Source organism: Cucurbita pepo, chromosome LG10 (assembly GCF_002806865.2).
Source record: "Cucurbita pepo subsp. pepo cultivar mu-cu-16 chromosome LG10, ASM280686v2, whole genome shotgun sequence".
NCBI lineage: Eukaryota > Viridiplantae > Streptophyta > Magnoliopsida > Cucurbitales > Cucurbitaceae > Cucurbita > Cucurbita pepo.
Window position 1 is genome coordinate 3,741,095 of NC_036647.1, and position 15,275 is coordinate 3,756,369.

Genomic DNA, 15,275 nt, shown 5'->3' on the forward strand with positions numbered 1-15,275 from the left:
TTATAAGAAAATGATTTAAACTGTGTTCTCTTCCTGGTCAAATAAAATGGGAGGAGTTTAATTATTCGTATGCCAGGAACATGTAACTGAAGATAAAACATGTTAAAATAAATTGTATTGATATATGGGAATATTCTAATGTTGGAATCATCAAATGTCAAAGACAAAACATTAGACGTTGTATATATTAAAGTATGGATGAGAATAATATTTAAGGATAAAAAAGTCCGTTAATAAGTAATTTAATTGAAAATGACATATTATAGACTATAATTGTGACATTGTCGACACATTAAGCTCAAAAAGTTGAATTCAAAACCTAAAATATGTAGCTTACTTTTTCCAAATTTTGTGCATTAAATATGGGGAGGAAAAAGTATCATATCTCTATAAAAAAAAATATTAATAAATTATATTTCGATCCTATGATTTTTTTTCCTTTGACCTTATTACCATAATAACTCCAAAAATGCTTCTTTTAAGAAAAGTAAAGATTGGAAAATAAAAATAAGAAAAAAATAAATAATTTGACCTTTATATATACTATCGTTTTGTCAAACAAGTATATGGATATATAAAATTGTAAAGGACGAAAAGGTGTTCTTGGGCAAAAATGGCATTTAAAATTGGAAGGAATTTCCACGTCTGAAAATTTATTATTATTTTTTTTTTCAAGTTATTATCCGTCTGGAAATGAATATTATTGTTATTGATAGTGAGATTACATTTTTAGCCTTTTTTATATCAACCAAAAAAAATGAAATAATAAAATTAAAGGCATACGTCTTATAATATAATATTAAGGGCGAAAATGTCCATACAACCAAATGATTCATTCACTCACTCACTCATCAACATCATTATCCTTTTATATTTTTAATGCAAAAAGATTGTCCAATAAATTTAATACAATGGTATACTTGTCGGGCTTCCTAATTAATTTTATGTATCTTGTTTGCTGTTAGCCTCACTTTTTTAAAACGTCTTTTGTTAGTGAGAGATTTCCACACCCTTATAAATAATGTTTCGTTACCCTCTCCAAACGACGTGGAATCTCACAATTCACCTCAAGTATTGCTTACAAGAGTGTGGAAACTTATTTCTAGCATATTTATAAATGGTGAGGCTAACGAACATACGCAATAAATTGAAACAAAGAATATCCAGTTGGAGTGAAGTTGAGCGTTACATTTTATATGTAAAATAAATATAAACTTAGGGTATGATAAGTTTTATTATTATTATTATTATTATTATTATAATAAATAGGAAAGGGAGGCATGAAAAGAAAATAATTGATAGAGGAGGGAGGGAAATTAAAGGAGAGGGCGTAATAATGATGGGAGAAAACGCAAGATCACATGAGAAGAGACTAAAACGTGAGGCCCAGCCCATCTTCATCTTCATCTCCATCTCCGTCTCCATCAATATTCCCCCTTTTCCCCTTCTTCCTCTCCCCATTTTCATCAAACAAACACCCTCTGCTGCCTCCTCTGCCTCCTCTGCTTCCTCTGCCTCCTCTGCTTCTGCGTCTCTTCGCTGAATCTCCCTGTTCCTTTTTTGTGTGTCACTGTTCCTTCTCTGGGTCCCTTCAACGTCTCTCTCTTTCATTCGCTATGCTTTTTTGACGTCCGCCATTTTTAGTCATGCTTCTTCATTCCTTGTGTTAGTCTTGGTGGGTTTCTGTTTTTCTTCTTAGCCATGGAGCCTCCTCTGTTATTCTTGGTGCTGCTGCTCCTCTGGGGTGCTCTGTTTTCCTCCTCTGCCGACACTAGACCCCGAAGTTTGCCGGAGATTCAGGCATTGATGTCCTTTAAACTTAATTTACATGACCCTCTTGGTGCATTGACTGCTTGGGATTCTTCCACCCCATTGGCGCCCTGTGACTGGCGGGGTATTGTTTGTACCAATAATCGAGTCACTGAACTCCGTTTGCCTCGTCTTCAACTCTCTGGTCGATTGACCGATCAGTTGCCCAATTTGCCCATGTTGAGGAAGCTGAGTATCCGTTCCAATTTCTTCAATGGTACCATTCCGTCTTCTTTGTCCAAATGTCTGTTTCTGCGTTCCGTTTTCTTGCAGTATAATTCGTTTTCCGGTGGCATTCCGGCGGAGTTTGGGAATATGAGTAATCTCCGTATTCTCAACGTGGCGGAGAATCACCTCTCTGGTGTCATCCCCGGCGACCTTCCGAGTAGCCTTAGGTATCTCGATCTTTCGTCGAACGCATTTTCCGGTCAGATTCCAAGGAGCATTGTGAACATGACACAGCTTCAGGTTGTTAATCTCTCTTTCAACATGTTCGGCGGGGAGATTCCGGCGAGCTTTGGTGAGCTTCAAGAGCTTAAACATCTCTGGCTCGACCACAATGTTTTAGAAGGGACGTTGCCTTCGGCTCTTGCGAATTGTTTTTCGCTCGTTCATTTGAGCGTTGAAGGAAATGCACTCCAAGGCGTAATCCCCGCCGCTATTGGAGCTCTTCCGAATCTTCAAGTTATTTCACTCTCGCATAATAGTCTCTCTGGTTCAGTTCCTTACTCCATGTTTTGCAATGTCTCGACGCATCCGCCGTCGCTTCGGATCGTTCAACTTGGATTTAATGGGTTCACGGACATTGTCAAATCTCAGACAGCAACGTGTTTTAGTGCTCTACAGGTCCTCGATATCCAACACAATCAGATAACGGGAGAGTTCCCTTCGTGGTTAACGGGCGTTTCCACTCTGACACTCTTGGATTTTTCCGTCAATCACTTCTCCGGCCAGATTCCGCCTGGGATTGGGAATCTTTCGGGACTGCAAGAGCTCAGATTAGCGAATAATTCATTTCACGGCGTCATTCCGTCTGAAATCAAGAACTTCGCCTCGATTTCTGTCATTGATTTTGAAAGGAATCGCTTAACCGGAGAGATTCCGCCGTTTTTGGGCTATATGAGAGATTTGAAACAGTTGTCTCTCGGAGGAAATCGTTTTTCCGGCACAGTTCCGGCCAGTTTGGGAAATCTCTTGGCGCTTGAAATCTTGAATTTAGAGGACAACGGCTTGAACGGAACCATTCCGCTGGAGCTAATGGCGCTTGGGAATTTAACAGCAATGGAGCTCGGTGGGAACGAATTTTCCGGTAATGTTCCGACTGGCATTGGGAATCTCAGTCGTCTTGAGATTTTGAATCTCAGCGCCAACAGTCTTTCCGGGATGATTCCGTCCAGTCTTGGGAATCTCTTCAAATTAACCACTCTGGACTTGAGCAAACAGAATATTTCCGGGGAGTTGCCATTTGAGCTCTCTGGTTTGCCTAATTTGCAGGTAATTGCATTACAAGAAAACAAGCTATCTGGGAATGTTCCTGAAGGATTCAGTAGTTTAATGGGTTTGCGCTACTTGAATCTAAGCTCAAACAGATTTTCCGGTCAAATCCCTTCAAATTATGGGTTTCTTCGATCACTTGTTTCTCTGTCATTATCAGACAATCACATTTCCGGCTCGATCCCTTCCGAGCTAGGTAACTGCTCTGATCTACAAATTTTGGAGGTCCATTCAAATGCACTTTCAGGTCGTATTCCGGCCGATCTGTCTCGTTTATCTCATCTGCTAGAGCTGGACTTGGGTAGGAATAAATTGACTGGTGAAATCCCAGAGGCGATCTCGAGTTGCTCGTCTTTAAAATCTCTCCGTCTGAACTCAAATCATCTTTCGGGTAGCATACCGGAGTCGTTGTCGAAGCTCTCGAACTTAACCTCGCTCGACCTCTCATCCAACAATTTAAGTGGTGTAATCCCTGCTAATCTTAGCTCCATTACCGGATTGGCGAGCTTAAACGTATCGAGTAATGGTCTAGAAGGCGAAATTCCACCCTCTTTAGGCTCTAGATTCAACAGTTCATCTGTGTTTGCTAACAATTCTGATTTATGTGGGAAACCATTGGCTCGGTATTGTAAGGATACAGAGAAAAAGGACAGAATGAAGAGATTGATACTCTTCATTGCAGTGGCCGCCAGTGGAGCTTGCCTCTTGACTTTGTGTTGCTGCTTTTACATTTTCAGCTTGTTGAGATGGCGGAAGAGGCTCAAAGAGAAGGCGTCTGGAGAGAAGAAAACAAGCCCAGCAAGGGTTAGCTCTGCGGCAAGTGGTGGCCGTGGAAGCTCAGAAAATGGAGGGCCAAAGCTTGTAATGTTCAACAACAAGATTACCTTGGCGGAAACAATCGAGGCAACAAGGCAATTCGACGAAGAAAATGTTCTAAGCAGAACCCGTTATGGGTTGGTTTTCAAAGCTTGCTACAATGATGGCATGGTGCTCTCAATCCGCCGCCTCTCAAATGGATCATTGGACGAAAACATGTTCAGAAAAGAAGCTGAATCATTGGGAAAAGTTAGGCACCGCAATCTCACTGTTCTTCGTGGCTACTATGCTGGCCCACCTGATATGCGGCTGTTAGTATATGACTACATGCCTAATGGAAACCTTGCCACTCTCCTTCAGGAAGCATCTCACCAAGATGGTCATGTTCTAAATTGGCCAATGCGGCATCTCATTGCTCTTGGAATCGCCCGTGGCTTAGCCTTTCTTCATTCATCATCCATTATCCATGGAGATGTTAAGCCACAAAGTGTTCTATTCGACGCCGATTTCGAAGCTCATTTGTCCGATTTCGGGCTCGATCGATTAACTCTCATGGCCTCTACCGAAGCATCCACATCTACCTTAGTAGGCACATTGGGCTACATTGCCCCGGAAGCAGTATTAACAGGGGAGGCCACCAAGGAATCTGATGTCTACAGCTTTGGCATTGTGTTACTCGAGATTTTAACAGGGAAGAAACCAGTGATGTTCACAGAAGATGAAGACATTGTCAAGTGGGTAAAAAAGCAATTGCAGAGAGGCCAAATTACTGAGCTTTTAGAACCAGGATTGCTTGAGCTGGATCCGGAGTCATCAGAATGGGAGGAGTTCTTACTAGGTGTAAAAGTTGGATTGCTTTGCACTGCACCCGATCCCCGTGATCGGCCAACCATGTCGGATATCGTTTTCATGCTCGAAGGTTGTCGAGTCGGACCCGATATCCCATCCTCGGCCGATCCCACCTCCCAACTCTCACCACCGAACCCATAAACCAAATCAACCCATTCATCAATCACTTTGAAATTTTTAACCGCAACTGATTTGAATGTAATTTCTCTTTTTTAATTCTCCCTCTTGCTGTTAAAATGTCATTTTATCCGTTCTTTTTTTGGGGCTTTCATCATTGTGTTCTTACGGAGAAAAGTGGATATAGCCTGGCCGCGGGGGCCTGTGGAGAACTATCTTAAACCAAAAACAAACTGTCAACGGTTAGGGACGAAGGCCGATGTCTTTAGTTTTTTTTGTGTGTTGGGGGACTAAAAGTGTCATTTTTACTCAAAAACACGACAAAAGCAAAGCAGGTTCTGTGTCTGTGTTTGGTCACGTGGTTCCCAGAGGCGTCCATGTAGCCGTTAATGTCTTGGTTTCTGATCTGTAGTTTGTGAGTTTGAAGGCGATGAAGGTGGCAAATCACGACGGCAGCAACACCCAAAGGTTTGATTTTTAATGCACCTCGCAGACCACCCAATTCAACGCATCCACTTTTCTCGCTATCCAATTGGTATCCTTTCGGCTCTTTTCAAAATTGTAATCTTTTTAGCCCTTTTGAGTAGCTTTCTTTTTGGGTACAGCCTGTCTGAATCTAATCTGCAGTTTTCAGTAAAACATCGTGGCCTCGTGGGTGGGTACTCTTACTCATTCTGACCCTATATTTAATTGCTCATTCATAGCCTTTTTCTGATTTTTTTAATTGCTTCAATAATTTTTCTGCCCAATAGGTTAAAAACATGAGTATAAAACGCATCATGTTGGAATTTGGTTTTGTTTTTCTTTAAATGTTTTGGGCGTATGAGTCCAAGGTGGAAGCAGTGACCGTTGAGTGTTCCTTGTTTAAATATGCCATTTATTTGTGACTTAAGTTTTCCATAAAATTTGTCTCTAAATAATACCGTTGTTTTTTTTATTTTATATTAAAAAATAAATCTTGTCGAAAGTACAATAATTTTGTTGTTAGTCCTTGGTCCTCCAATGAAAATAATTCAAATGTCATTGGATTCAGCTGTTATCCTGTCGTGTTTTTCACTTCTAATATTAGTTATTTTCTTGTTCCCATACAAATAATCCATTTAAGGCAAAATATTTAATATATCATTGTACAGTGGGTGTTAATGTCAAGTTGAAGTCACATTTGAACTAGTGATGATTTAATATTGTGAATATCAAGTCGAAGTCATTTGAAGCTCTTAATGAGTGGAATTGAGGAACAAGACCGACGTTTTATAGTAGTTATGTTGTGTTTTATGTTTGCATGAGTGAGACTCCACGTTGAGTAGACATGATAGGAGGGTATAAGCAAACACATCATTCTTATTCGAGTTCTTGATGAAAATTTTACATTGATATTTCAATTTTTTTTTTTTTTAATACATACAGTAGAAGATTGAATTATCAATCTTTGAAATGGTAATTGAAGTTTGACAATCTGCACTCAATTACTCAATTAGGTCAGTGCAGCTTAGAACTCAATTGAATTAGTTTAACCGACCTAGGATAACCTAATAAGCTCATATCAAACCGACCTTAATCTTGTTTCAACCTAATGTGTGCCCCTAAAAACCTTAGATACACTAGAAAATTGAGATGCTTACAATACGCCAATTCTTGCTCAACGTCTATGTGTATGCCAAACACATTTTTTTACTGTCTCGACGTTTAATCCAAACACCTTTCTCTTCTCACTGACTATTTTCTTAGTCGGTGTGAATCCATTTATGTTAGATCCGTGTATGAACACATATAATTAAATATTGAAGTATTTTTCAATTGAATTAAGCTTATCTTGTGCATAGACTTTTTGTAAAATAATATAGTTTACTAGACAGGCAAAAATAAAAAAGCAAATCCATTTCTATGCGTAGTTCATATTTATATATTAAATTATTTTAAAATTAGTAAAATAAGAATACTAAGGGGTCCCACCAAGAGATTCCCTAAATCTTTGATCACAGTCCCTTTTTCTGACCAGGTAAGTGTACTACGTGCCCGGGCTCGACCAATCTTATTTGGGCCTCAGCCCATTTATGGATGATTATTGGGCTTCGCTCATGCCTATCCAAATGGGCTACTCATACTACTAAAGCCCACCCTGACCATAAAGTGGAATCTATAATACCAATGATAGGCCCAGTTAAAATTGAATATGTTTTATAAGATGTTTTAATTTGTATGGTGTAATTAACCATTTATACAAGGACCTTTTAGCAAATGTATTCTTTTTTTTGAGAATTAACTGGTGGGGTTAGAATTTGGTTAGTTGGTCTACATCACATTATTAAAAGACTACTAATAATCTTGATTATGCCTAAGTAGCTATGATTAAATCCAATTAATCTAACAAATTATACTTTCCAAGGTAAATGAATAAGACCCAAAAATATTCCACATTGCATTATTAATGTTTAACGTATGTTTGCCTAACATGTTTAAACCATTTTGATTAATCATCACCTCTAAGAAATTAAATGAGAGAATTTAAAAATTATAAACCTGTGCAATGTTATGATATTGTCCATTTTGAGTATAACTTTTTATGGTTTTATTTTTTGTTTTTCTCTCGAGTACCAATAGAGATATATTTCTTATTTATAAATGATTGATCAACCTTTTAACTAGCGGGTCTCTCTTTTTTTACACGAATTCCAGAGAAAAATGGAATTTTTGGTGGGAACCCATTTGGGTGGGGGGTGGGTTAATGATGCGGTCCGCCGCATGATTGGATCTGCAGCCGACCACCACCACCGTCCTGCGTGGGCAAACGCAATCTATAACACCGGATGCACCACTCCCTCACGGCTGAGGTGGGCGGCGTTTCGACTAATTCAGGTCACTTTCTTAAAGGCGGCGCCCGAGTGAACCAAACATTAATCGTTTTAGTGCTCCGACCAGCACGTCCATAGCAGACACTTGATAAAATCATTGTCTTCATAGCTAATGACGTTGATAACTTACCATTATCTATAATCAGATCATGAAACGACATGTCGGAGATTCCCCACTGCCTTCTTTCTTCAACCCACGCAAAGGACCACTGCCCTTAATTCAACCCTATTCTTCCTTTATTCAAATTAATTCTATTATTTTTCCAATCCATATAATAATGTTTTCAATTAATTATACTTTATAATTAAATCTCTTGCTTAAAAATATATACTATAAATTTAATTAATTTGGCCCTAAAATAAAATCACTCCCTAATTTACTCAATATATATTTTCAAAATTCCTTTTCGTTTGCTTTGTTTATGTGCTACGTAAAGTAAAAAAAAACACCACCAACCACTGACTGACACGTGGCCATGCTTTTTGTACTTTTCTCTTTCCTTTCTGGACAACTGTTTCTTTCTTCTCCAAAGTACTTGTCGAGAAATCATTTGCTGACCGGAATTCAACCTCTCCACCTAATTTACGAAAATACCCCCAACGCCATCCCATTCACCACTTCTTTATTCCTTACTTCCTTAACCGTTCGAGTCCATAAAGGCCATGTCAGTTAGAGACGCCACGAGTCAGTGTCCAGCGTGGGAGGTCGACTTTTGGCGGCATTACGTGGCATCGCATTTATTCTGCCAGCGTGGTTGATGTGTGTTCTTAAATTATTTTCTCTCATTTTCATGGATGAATATTATTAATTCTTTTTTGTGTATATTTAAATTGATTGACCCATACAAAATGGTATTTTTATCTAAATTCTGGAAAAATAAAATATATTTTTTAAAATATGATGTGTACTTTTTTTTAATTCTAATCATCACAGGATATTTATATATAGAGTTATTGGTTTAGATCACGTGTTTCTGAAATTTATCTGAGCTTTTTTTCCTGAAAAAAGGCTTCTTGTTTCTTATTTTTAAAGGTTGTTTGGAAAAATATTTTATTTTTATGTTTTTCTAATTTAAAATAAAATTCAAAAACAAAATTTCACTTAATAACAAGAATCAAGCACGAACTAAAATGCTCAGCTTTATGTTCCACTCTAATTATGATTCATAACAATTTAAACCCACCTCCCCGGTAGATATTGCGGGTAGATATTGTCCACTTTGTCCCATTACATATTACTATTAGTCTCAAGCGCATCTACTAGGGAAAGGTTTCTACACCCTTATAAAAAAAATGTTTCGTTTTTTCTCTCTAATCGATGTAGGATCTCACATGTTATGATTTCATATCATAATCCAATAGTAGACTCTTAACCATTTGAAAAAGTTCGTTTTACAAGTAAAGTCAAGAGCATTTTAGACAATTGACAGAATTATCTAACGAAGACCCTGAGTATATATAGTAACTTTCATTATATCTTCATAATCATCATAATTGTGAATGTGATATCATTAATGTATCTCTTATTTATCCGTATGTCACGAAAAGACACCATATATCTTAAGCGGCAATAGTAATAATAAAAAGTTACTTAAAGGGTGGGCCTTCCTTTCACATTTTACCAGCAGAAAGAAAANGCCTCATGGTTTTAAAGCGCATCTGCTAGGGAAAGATTTCCACACTCTTATAAAAAAAATGTTCCGTTTTTCTCTCTAATCGATGTAGGATCTCACATGTTATGATTGCATATTATAATCCAATAGTAGACTCTTAACCATTTGAAAAAGTTCGTTTTACAAGTAAAGTCAAGAGTATTTTAGACAATTGACAGAGTTATCTAACGAAGACCAGGAATATATATAGTAACTTTCATTATATCTTCATAATCATCATAATTGTGAATGTGATATCATTCATGCATCTCTTATTTATCCGTATGTCACGAAAAGACACCATATATCTTAAACGGCAATAGTAATAATAAAAAGTTACTTAAGGGTGGGCCTTCCTTTCACATTTTACCAGCAGAAAGAAAAGTCGAGTAAAACTGTAAAAAATGCGAAGAGAGAGAGAGAGAATGAAAGACGTCATGGAAGTAGGGACAGGCATGAACCCATGCGCAAGAGACTGAGCCTACACAGTACCCAAAACCCTTCTTTTATATCCCTTTCACTCCCCCATTCCCCCCTACACACTACCTTCAATTACAATTCCTCCTCCTCCTCCTCCTCCTCCTCCTCCTCTCTCCGCCGCCACCTCCGCCGCTGGTGGCTGTACTTGTTTCCTCCCAGGTACATACCAACACCATTTTGTAGTTACTGATAGAGGAATTTGAGATTAGGGTAAAGTGGTGGTGCTTCAAAATTCTCGACAACCAGACAAAAACCCCCTCTGAATCAGACTCAAAAACACAGTTTTTTTTGTTTGTTTTGTTTTTGCCTTTTAGCTTTGGAGAAGCGCGTGCTAATCGGTGATTACTAATCACGTCAGTTGTTAAACCCAAACTCCAATAACTATGCTTTTCATCAAACCCTGTTCTTGAGCTATGATTCCCAGCATTTAGCAAGGCAGGACAGCATGATTAGCCCCAAACCAACACCCCCTTAGTTGTCCGAATTCCTTCAACCACCTCCATTTTTTCCTCCCAAAAAAAACATTCCCTTTCCCTCATCATTTCTTCATCCACTTTTTTCACCACAAATAATCATTATCTCTCATTTAATGCCTTTTGTTTATAACACACGCGGTTTATTCTCCCCTCACAGATCAACTCATCATTATCTATCATTCCACGTGCCACCATTTCATTCGCCAATTTCCATCAACCCCTACATATATATAAACACACATTCATTTATATATCTATACATTCACTTTCCATCATGAGAGGATTAATGTTTTTTTTTTTTTTTTTTTTTTTTTTTTTTTTTTTTTTTTTTTTTNTGTAGTAATTCACATATAGAGAGAAACATTAGTGGTGATGATGGAGTCTATGGAGTCTATGGAGTCATCGTGTGTTCCACCGGGGTTTCGGTTTCATCCGACCGACGAAGAGCTCGTTGGTTATTATCTAAGGAAGAAGGTAGCTTCACAAAAGATTGATCTTGATGTCATCAAAGATATTGATCTTTATCGGATCGAGCCATGGGATCTTCAAGGTAACATTTATTTTTAGGGTTTTTAAACAAACCCTAGATCTCTTTGTTTGTAATGATCTGATGAGAATTGTGTTTGTGATGGGCAGAGAAATGTTGGATTGGGTATGAAGAGCAAAATGAATGGTACTTCTTTAGTCATAAGGACAAGAAATATCCGACTGGGACGAGGACGAATAGGGCTACGTTGGCCGGGTTCTGGAAGGCAACTGGAAGAGACAAGGCTGTTTATGATAAGAATAAGCTCATGGGTATGAGAAAAACTCTCGTCTTCTATCGTGGGCGAGCCCCGAACGGCCAAAAGACTGATTGGATCATGCACGAGTACAGATTAGAATCGGACGAGAATGGCCCTCTCCAGGCAAGCTCTTCAATTTGAGTAATAAGATTAATAATTTTTGATACATACAATTACAATCATGATGTTCATATAAGTGTAAAATGTAAAAACAAAAAGAAAGTTTAGTCTTTTTGAACATCATTTTGACTTTATACAGACAATATGATCAATATGTCAAATGAAGAACTTCAGGTCAAAGGCTAATACTTACAAATACATATAATTTTTTGAATGCCCTTTTAATCCTTCCTGTTTGTCAATAAAAGACACTTTCTTCCAATCACTTTTCCTTGTTTTATCATTCATCTTCCGACTTTTTTTGTAATTTCACAACTTTACCAAACACCCATAAAAGAGCCGTCCCCGCCTAAGTTCACTGTAGCACCACATATTGTCCTTTTTGAGCTTTTCCTTCTGGACTTCCCTTCAAAGTTTTAAAATGCGTCTATTAAAGAGAAGGTTCCTCTTATTTGGTTTTGTTTGTTCAGGAAGAAGGGTGGGTGGTATGTAGGGCATTCAAGAAGCGAACAACGGGACAATCAAAGACGGCAGTCGAGCAGTGGGATTCGAGCTATTTCTACGATGAACCGATCGGAGTCAGCTCGGCAATCGATCCGCTTGAGTTCATCTCAAGGCAGCCACCGCCACAGGGATTATTAGAACATAATAATATCATGTGTAAGCAGGAGATGGAAGCTGAGAATGTGAAGCTCCTACAATATAATGATCCATTTGTACAGCTTCCACAGCTTGAGAGCCCATCTCTTCCATTGGTGAAGAGATCAAGCTCCATTTCTTTGCTGTCAGATTGCTATGAAGGAGAACATCAACCAACCAAAAGAAGGAACAACACCAACAACACAAAGGTGACGGATTGGAGGGCACTGGACAAGTTTGTGGCTTCCCAATTGAGCCAAGATGAGGCATTTGAAGGAGAAGGAGATTCAAGGTTTGGAGCACAAAATAATAGTCACAATCATAATTCAGTAGACATGGCCATATTATTGATGCAAAATAGAGTAGATGATGAAGAGAACATGTATAAAGGGTTCTTAAGTTCAAACTTGGAGTCAAATATGTATTATTAGATGAGGGTTATTATGGATCTTGGGATCATATCTTTATAATCTATTTTTGTATGATATGAATGAGTAAACCACGTTAGCAGATATTGTTTTCTTTGGACTTTTTTTTTCCAGCTTTCCTCAATAGATGTGTCTACTAGGGAGAGATTTACATGCCTTTGTAGAAAAATGTTTCGTTTGGGATTTCATAATCCACCAATTTTAGGACCTAGGATTCTCTCTGGCACAATGCTCGGTGTCCACCTCCTTCAGAGTCTAGTATCCTCGGTGACACACCACTCAGTGTCCACCCCCTTCGATGCTCAGCGTTTCTCTGATCTACTGCCTAATGTCTAGCGTTTATTACTTGTTTACATGAACTTACATTATATGAGAGAGAGGGAGAGGTAGTTGGTGGGTGAGTGCATGGTTTTGTGTGTCTGAAAAAGAAAGCAAGACAAGTTTGAAGTTTGAGGTGTGCAGTTTGTGTCGGAGGGCGGTTCCTGAATGGACAAAAACGCATGTCTTACGTTGTCTTTTTTACAGTCTTTTCGGTGGGCTCAATGGTCCTCTCTCCTTCCCTTTTGGCTTATTCTCCTCTCCCCTTTCACCATCCACTTACACTCTCTTATCCTGTTCTTTAGGGTTCTTCGTAAGCACGGTTTGATAATGAAAGTTCCACATCGGCTAATTTAGAGAATGATCATGAGTTTATAAGTGAGGAATACTAACTCCATTGGTATGAGGCCTTTTGAGAAGCCCAAAGCAAAGCCACGAGAGCTTATGTTCAAAGTGGATAATATCATACCATTGTGGAGAGTCGTGTTCGTCTAACAAGCACAACATAACAATCCATCCAAACAACATAATCTAAATCTGAATATAAACCGTCCTCAACATAGTATAACCGTCGGGAATGAATTGTGGGTTAGCAGAGATGACTTTGAAAGCAAATAAAAAGACTAGAATTGTGTACAAACTGGTGTATGCAAATGAAAAGAGGAAGGAAACAAGAAAGCAAAACAAGCAATGAGTGTAAAAGTTGACAAAAACGACAGGTCTAGGAGAATGTTTTTGAAGTACAATAATTGGTTGATTGGTTGATGCCACCTTTCACGATCATGTTTGTCTAAGGTGTGTTGCCTATGATTGTGTGTTGGATGTTCCGGTCATAAGTGTCCAGGACGTGTTGTCTATTGCCTCATGCCCATTTCAAACCTCTCTTACATGCTTTCATGTTAAATAGTCATTTACTACTCTTGTTGTGTCAATACCCAGATATGGTCAACAAAATCATGTCTAAAATGTACTATAGTGAGATGTGTTTAAATCTCGTAAAGGCAGATGTAGTAGGGGTTGCAAACCGGACGGTACAACTTGGTTTTGGAAGATATGACATTCAAAGTGGTAGAGTTGGTTGTCTTTCATATCGAGCCATTGAAGCAGCGCGTAGGGCTAGAATCGGACAATTCCATCGTGCTATGAGCAGACAATTCCGAAGAAATGGTAAAATATGGGTCAGAGTTCTCTCGGACAGTTGTAAACTCTTCCTACTTGAGTTATATGGTATCAAAGTTGTGGTCGTTAGTTACTCTTAGCTTATAACATTGATTTCTTTCCAATTGCTTTAAATGCATTTTTTCGCTCAAGTTTTCTAAAACATTCTTTCAAACGTGACTTGAGACTCAATCATACNAGAGTGAGATGTGTTTAAATCTCGTAAAGGCAGATGTAGTAGGGGTTGCAAACTGGACGGTACAACTTGGTTTTGGAAGATATGACATTCAAAGTTGTAGAGTTGGTCGTCTTTCATATCGAGCCATTGAAGCAGCGCGTAGGGCTAGAATCGGACAATTCCATCGTGCTATGAGCAGACAATTCCGAAGAAATGGTAAAATATGGGTCAGAGTTCTCTCGGACAGTTGTAAACTCTTCCTACTTGAGTTATATGGTATCAAAGTTGTGGTCGTTAGTTACTCTTAGCTTATAACATTGATTTCTTTCCAATTGCTTTAAATGCATTTTTTCGCTCAAGTTTTCTAAAACATTCTTTCAAACGTGACTTGAGACTCAATCATACGTTAAGGTTGTCCGCAAAGTTTGACTTCCATACGGTTGGCATGTTCACCAAGTTAGCACAAGTACCGCACAATCGTTGTCCTGCTACCACACGAGTGTGACTGTGACATCATACAATCCCACCTTTGGGACTTCCTCACCCCATTCTTTCTTACTACAAGCATTCTTATTTTTACTCAAATTCACACCACATATTTTTGTCTCCTCCCATTTATCACCACTCTATTATTATTAGTTCTCGTTTTTTTTTTTTTTNCATATTTGTCTCCTCCCATTTATCACCACTCTATTATTATTATTTCTCGTTTTTTTTTTTTAAGGATTAAATTTTGTTTACACTAATTGTTTTAAAAAAAATACTTTTGATCTATGGTTGGTTCCAATTTTACCTTTCGGGGAAAAAAATAATAATAAATAAATAAATAATTGTGAAGCACGGGTTTATAGGGACAAAAGCATACGAAAATGGGCCGTCCTANAATACTTTTGATCTATGGTTGGTTCCAATTTTACCTTTCTAATTGTGAAGCACGGGTTTATAGGGACAAAAGCATACGAAAATGGGCCGTCCTACCAAACTCGAGGCCCAAACAAGATTGATCTCGTTTTTTTTAATTAATTTTTTCAAATTCTTGTAGCATTTAATAAAACATCAAATTAGGTATGAAATTAAAACTTAAATTAAATGGGTTATTGAAAA

At 38.1% G+C, this 15,275-nt stretch overlaps 2 protein-coding genes across 2 annotated transcripts; both read left to right on the forward strand.

Annotated features, from left to right (window-relative positions):
- Positions 1-1,374: 1,374 nt before the first annotated feature.
- LOC111803124 (probable LRR receptor-like serine/threonine-protein kinase At4g36180) lies at positions 1,375-5,223 on the forward strand. The gene has a single exon (XM_023687407.1). It carries the CDS (start codon positions 1,702-1,704, stop codon positions 5,107-5,109), a length of 3,408 nt encoding a protein of 1,135 aa, XP_023543175.1. The 5' UTR covers positions 1,375-1,701; the 3' UTR covers positions 5,110-5,223.
- A 4,926-nt stretch (positions 5,224-10,149) lies between these two features.
- On the forward strand, positions 10,150-12,591 carry LOC111804323 (NAC domain-containing protein 37-like). Its single transcript, XM_023689083.1, has 4 exons — positions 10,150-10,228; positions 10,886-11,095; positions 11,182-11,453; positions 11,921-12,591. The coding sequence occupies exons 2-4, from the start codon at positions 10,918-10,920 to the stop codon at positions 12,518-12,520; spliced, it is 1,050 nt and encodes a 349-aa protein (XP_023544851.1). The 5' UTR covers positions 10,150-10,228; positions 10,886-10,917; the 3' UTR covers positions 12,521-12,591.
- Positions 12,592-15,275: the final 2,684 nt, after the last annotated feature.

What these genes read in the sequence shown, in the direction of transcription:
- LOC111803124 (XM_023687407.1), top strand. Translation starts at nt 1,702, where the DNA reads ATGGAGCCTCCTCTGTTATTCTTGGTGCTGCTGCTCCTCTGGGGTGCT.
- LOC111804323 (XM_023689083.1), top strand. Translation starts at nt 10,918, where the DNA reads ATGATGGAGTCTATGGAGTCTATGGAGTCATCGTGTGTTCCACCGGGG. An exon ending in CGAGCCATGGGATCTTCAAG is followed by an intron (nt 11,096 to 11,181) that starts GTAACATTTATT and finishes TGTGATGGGCAG; the next exon opens with AGAAATGTTGGATTGGGTAT. An exon ending in ACGAGAATGGCCCTCTCCAG is followed by an intron (nt 11,454 to 11,920) that starts GCAAGCTCTTCA and finishes TTGTTTGTTCAG; the next exon opens with GAAGAAGGGTGGGTGGTATG.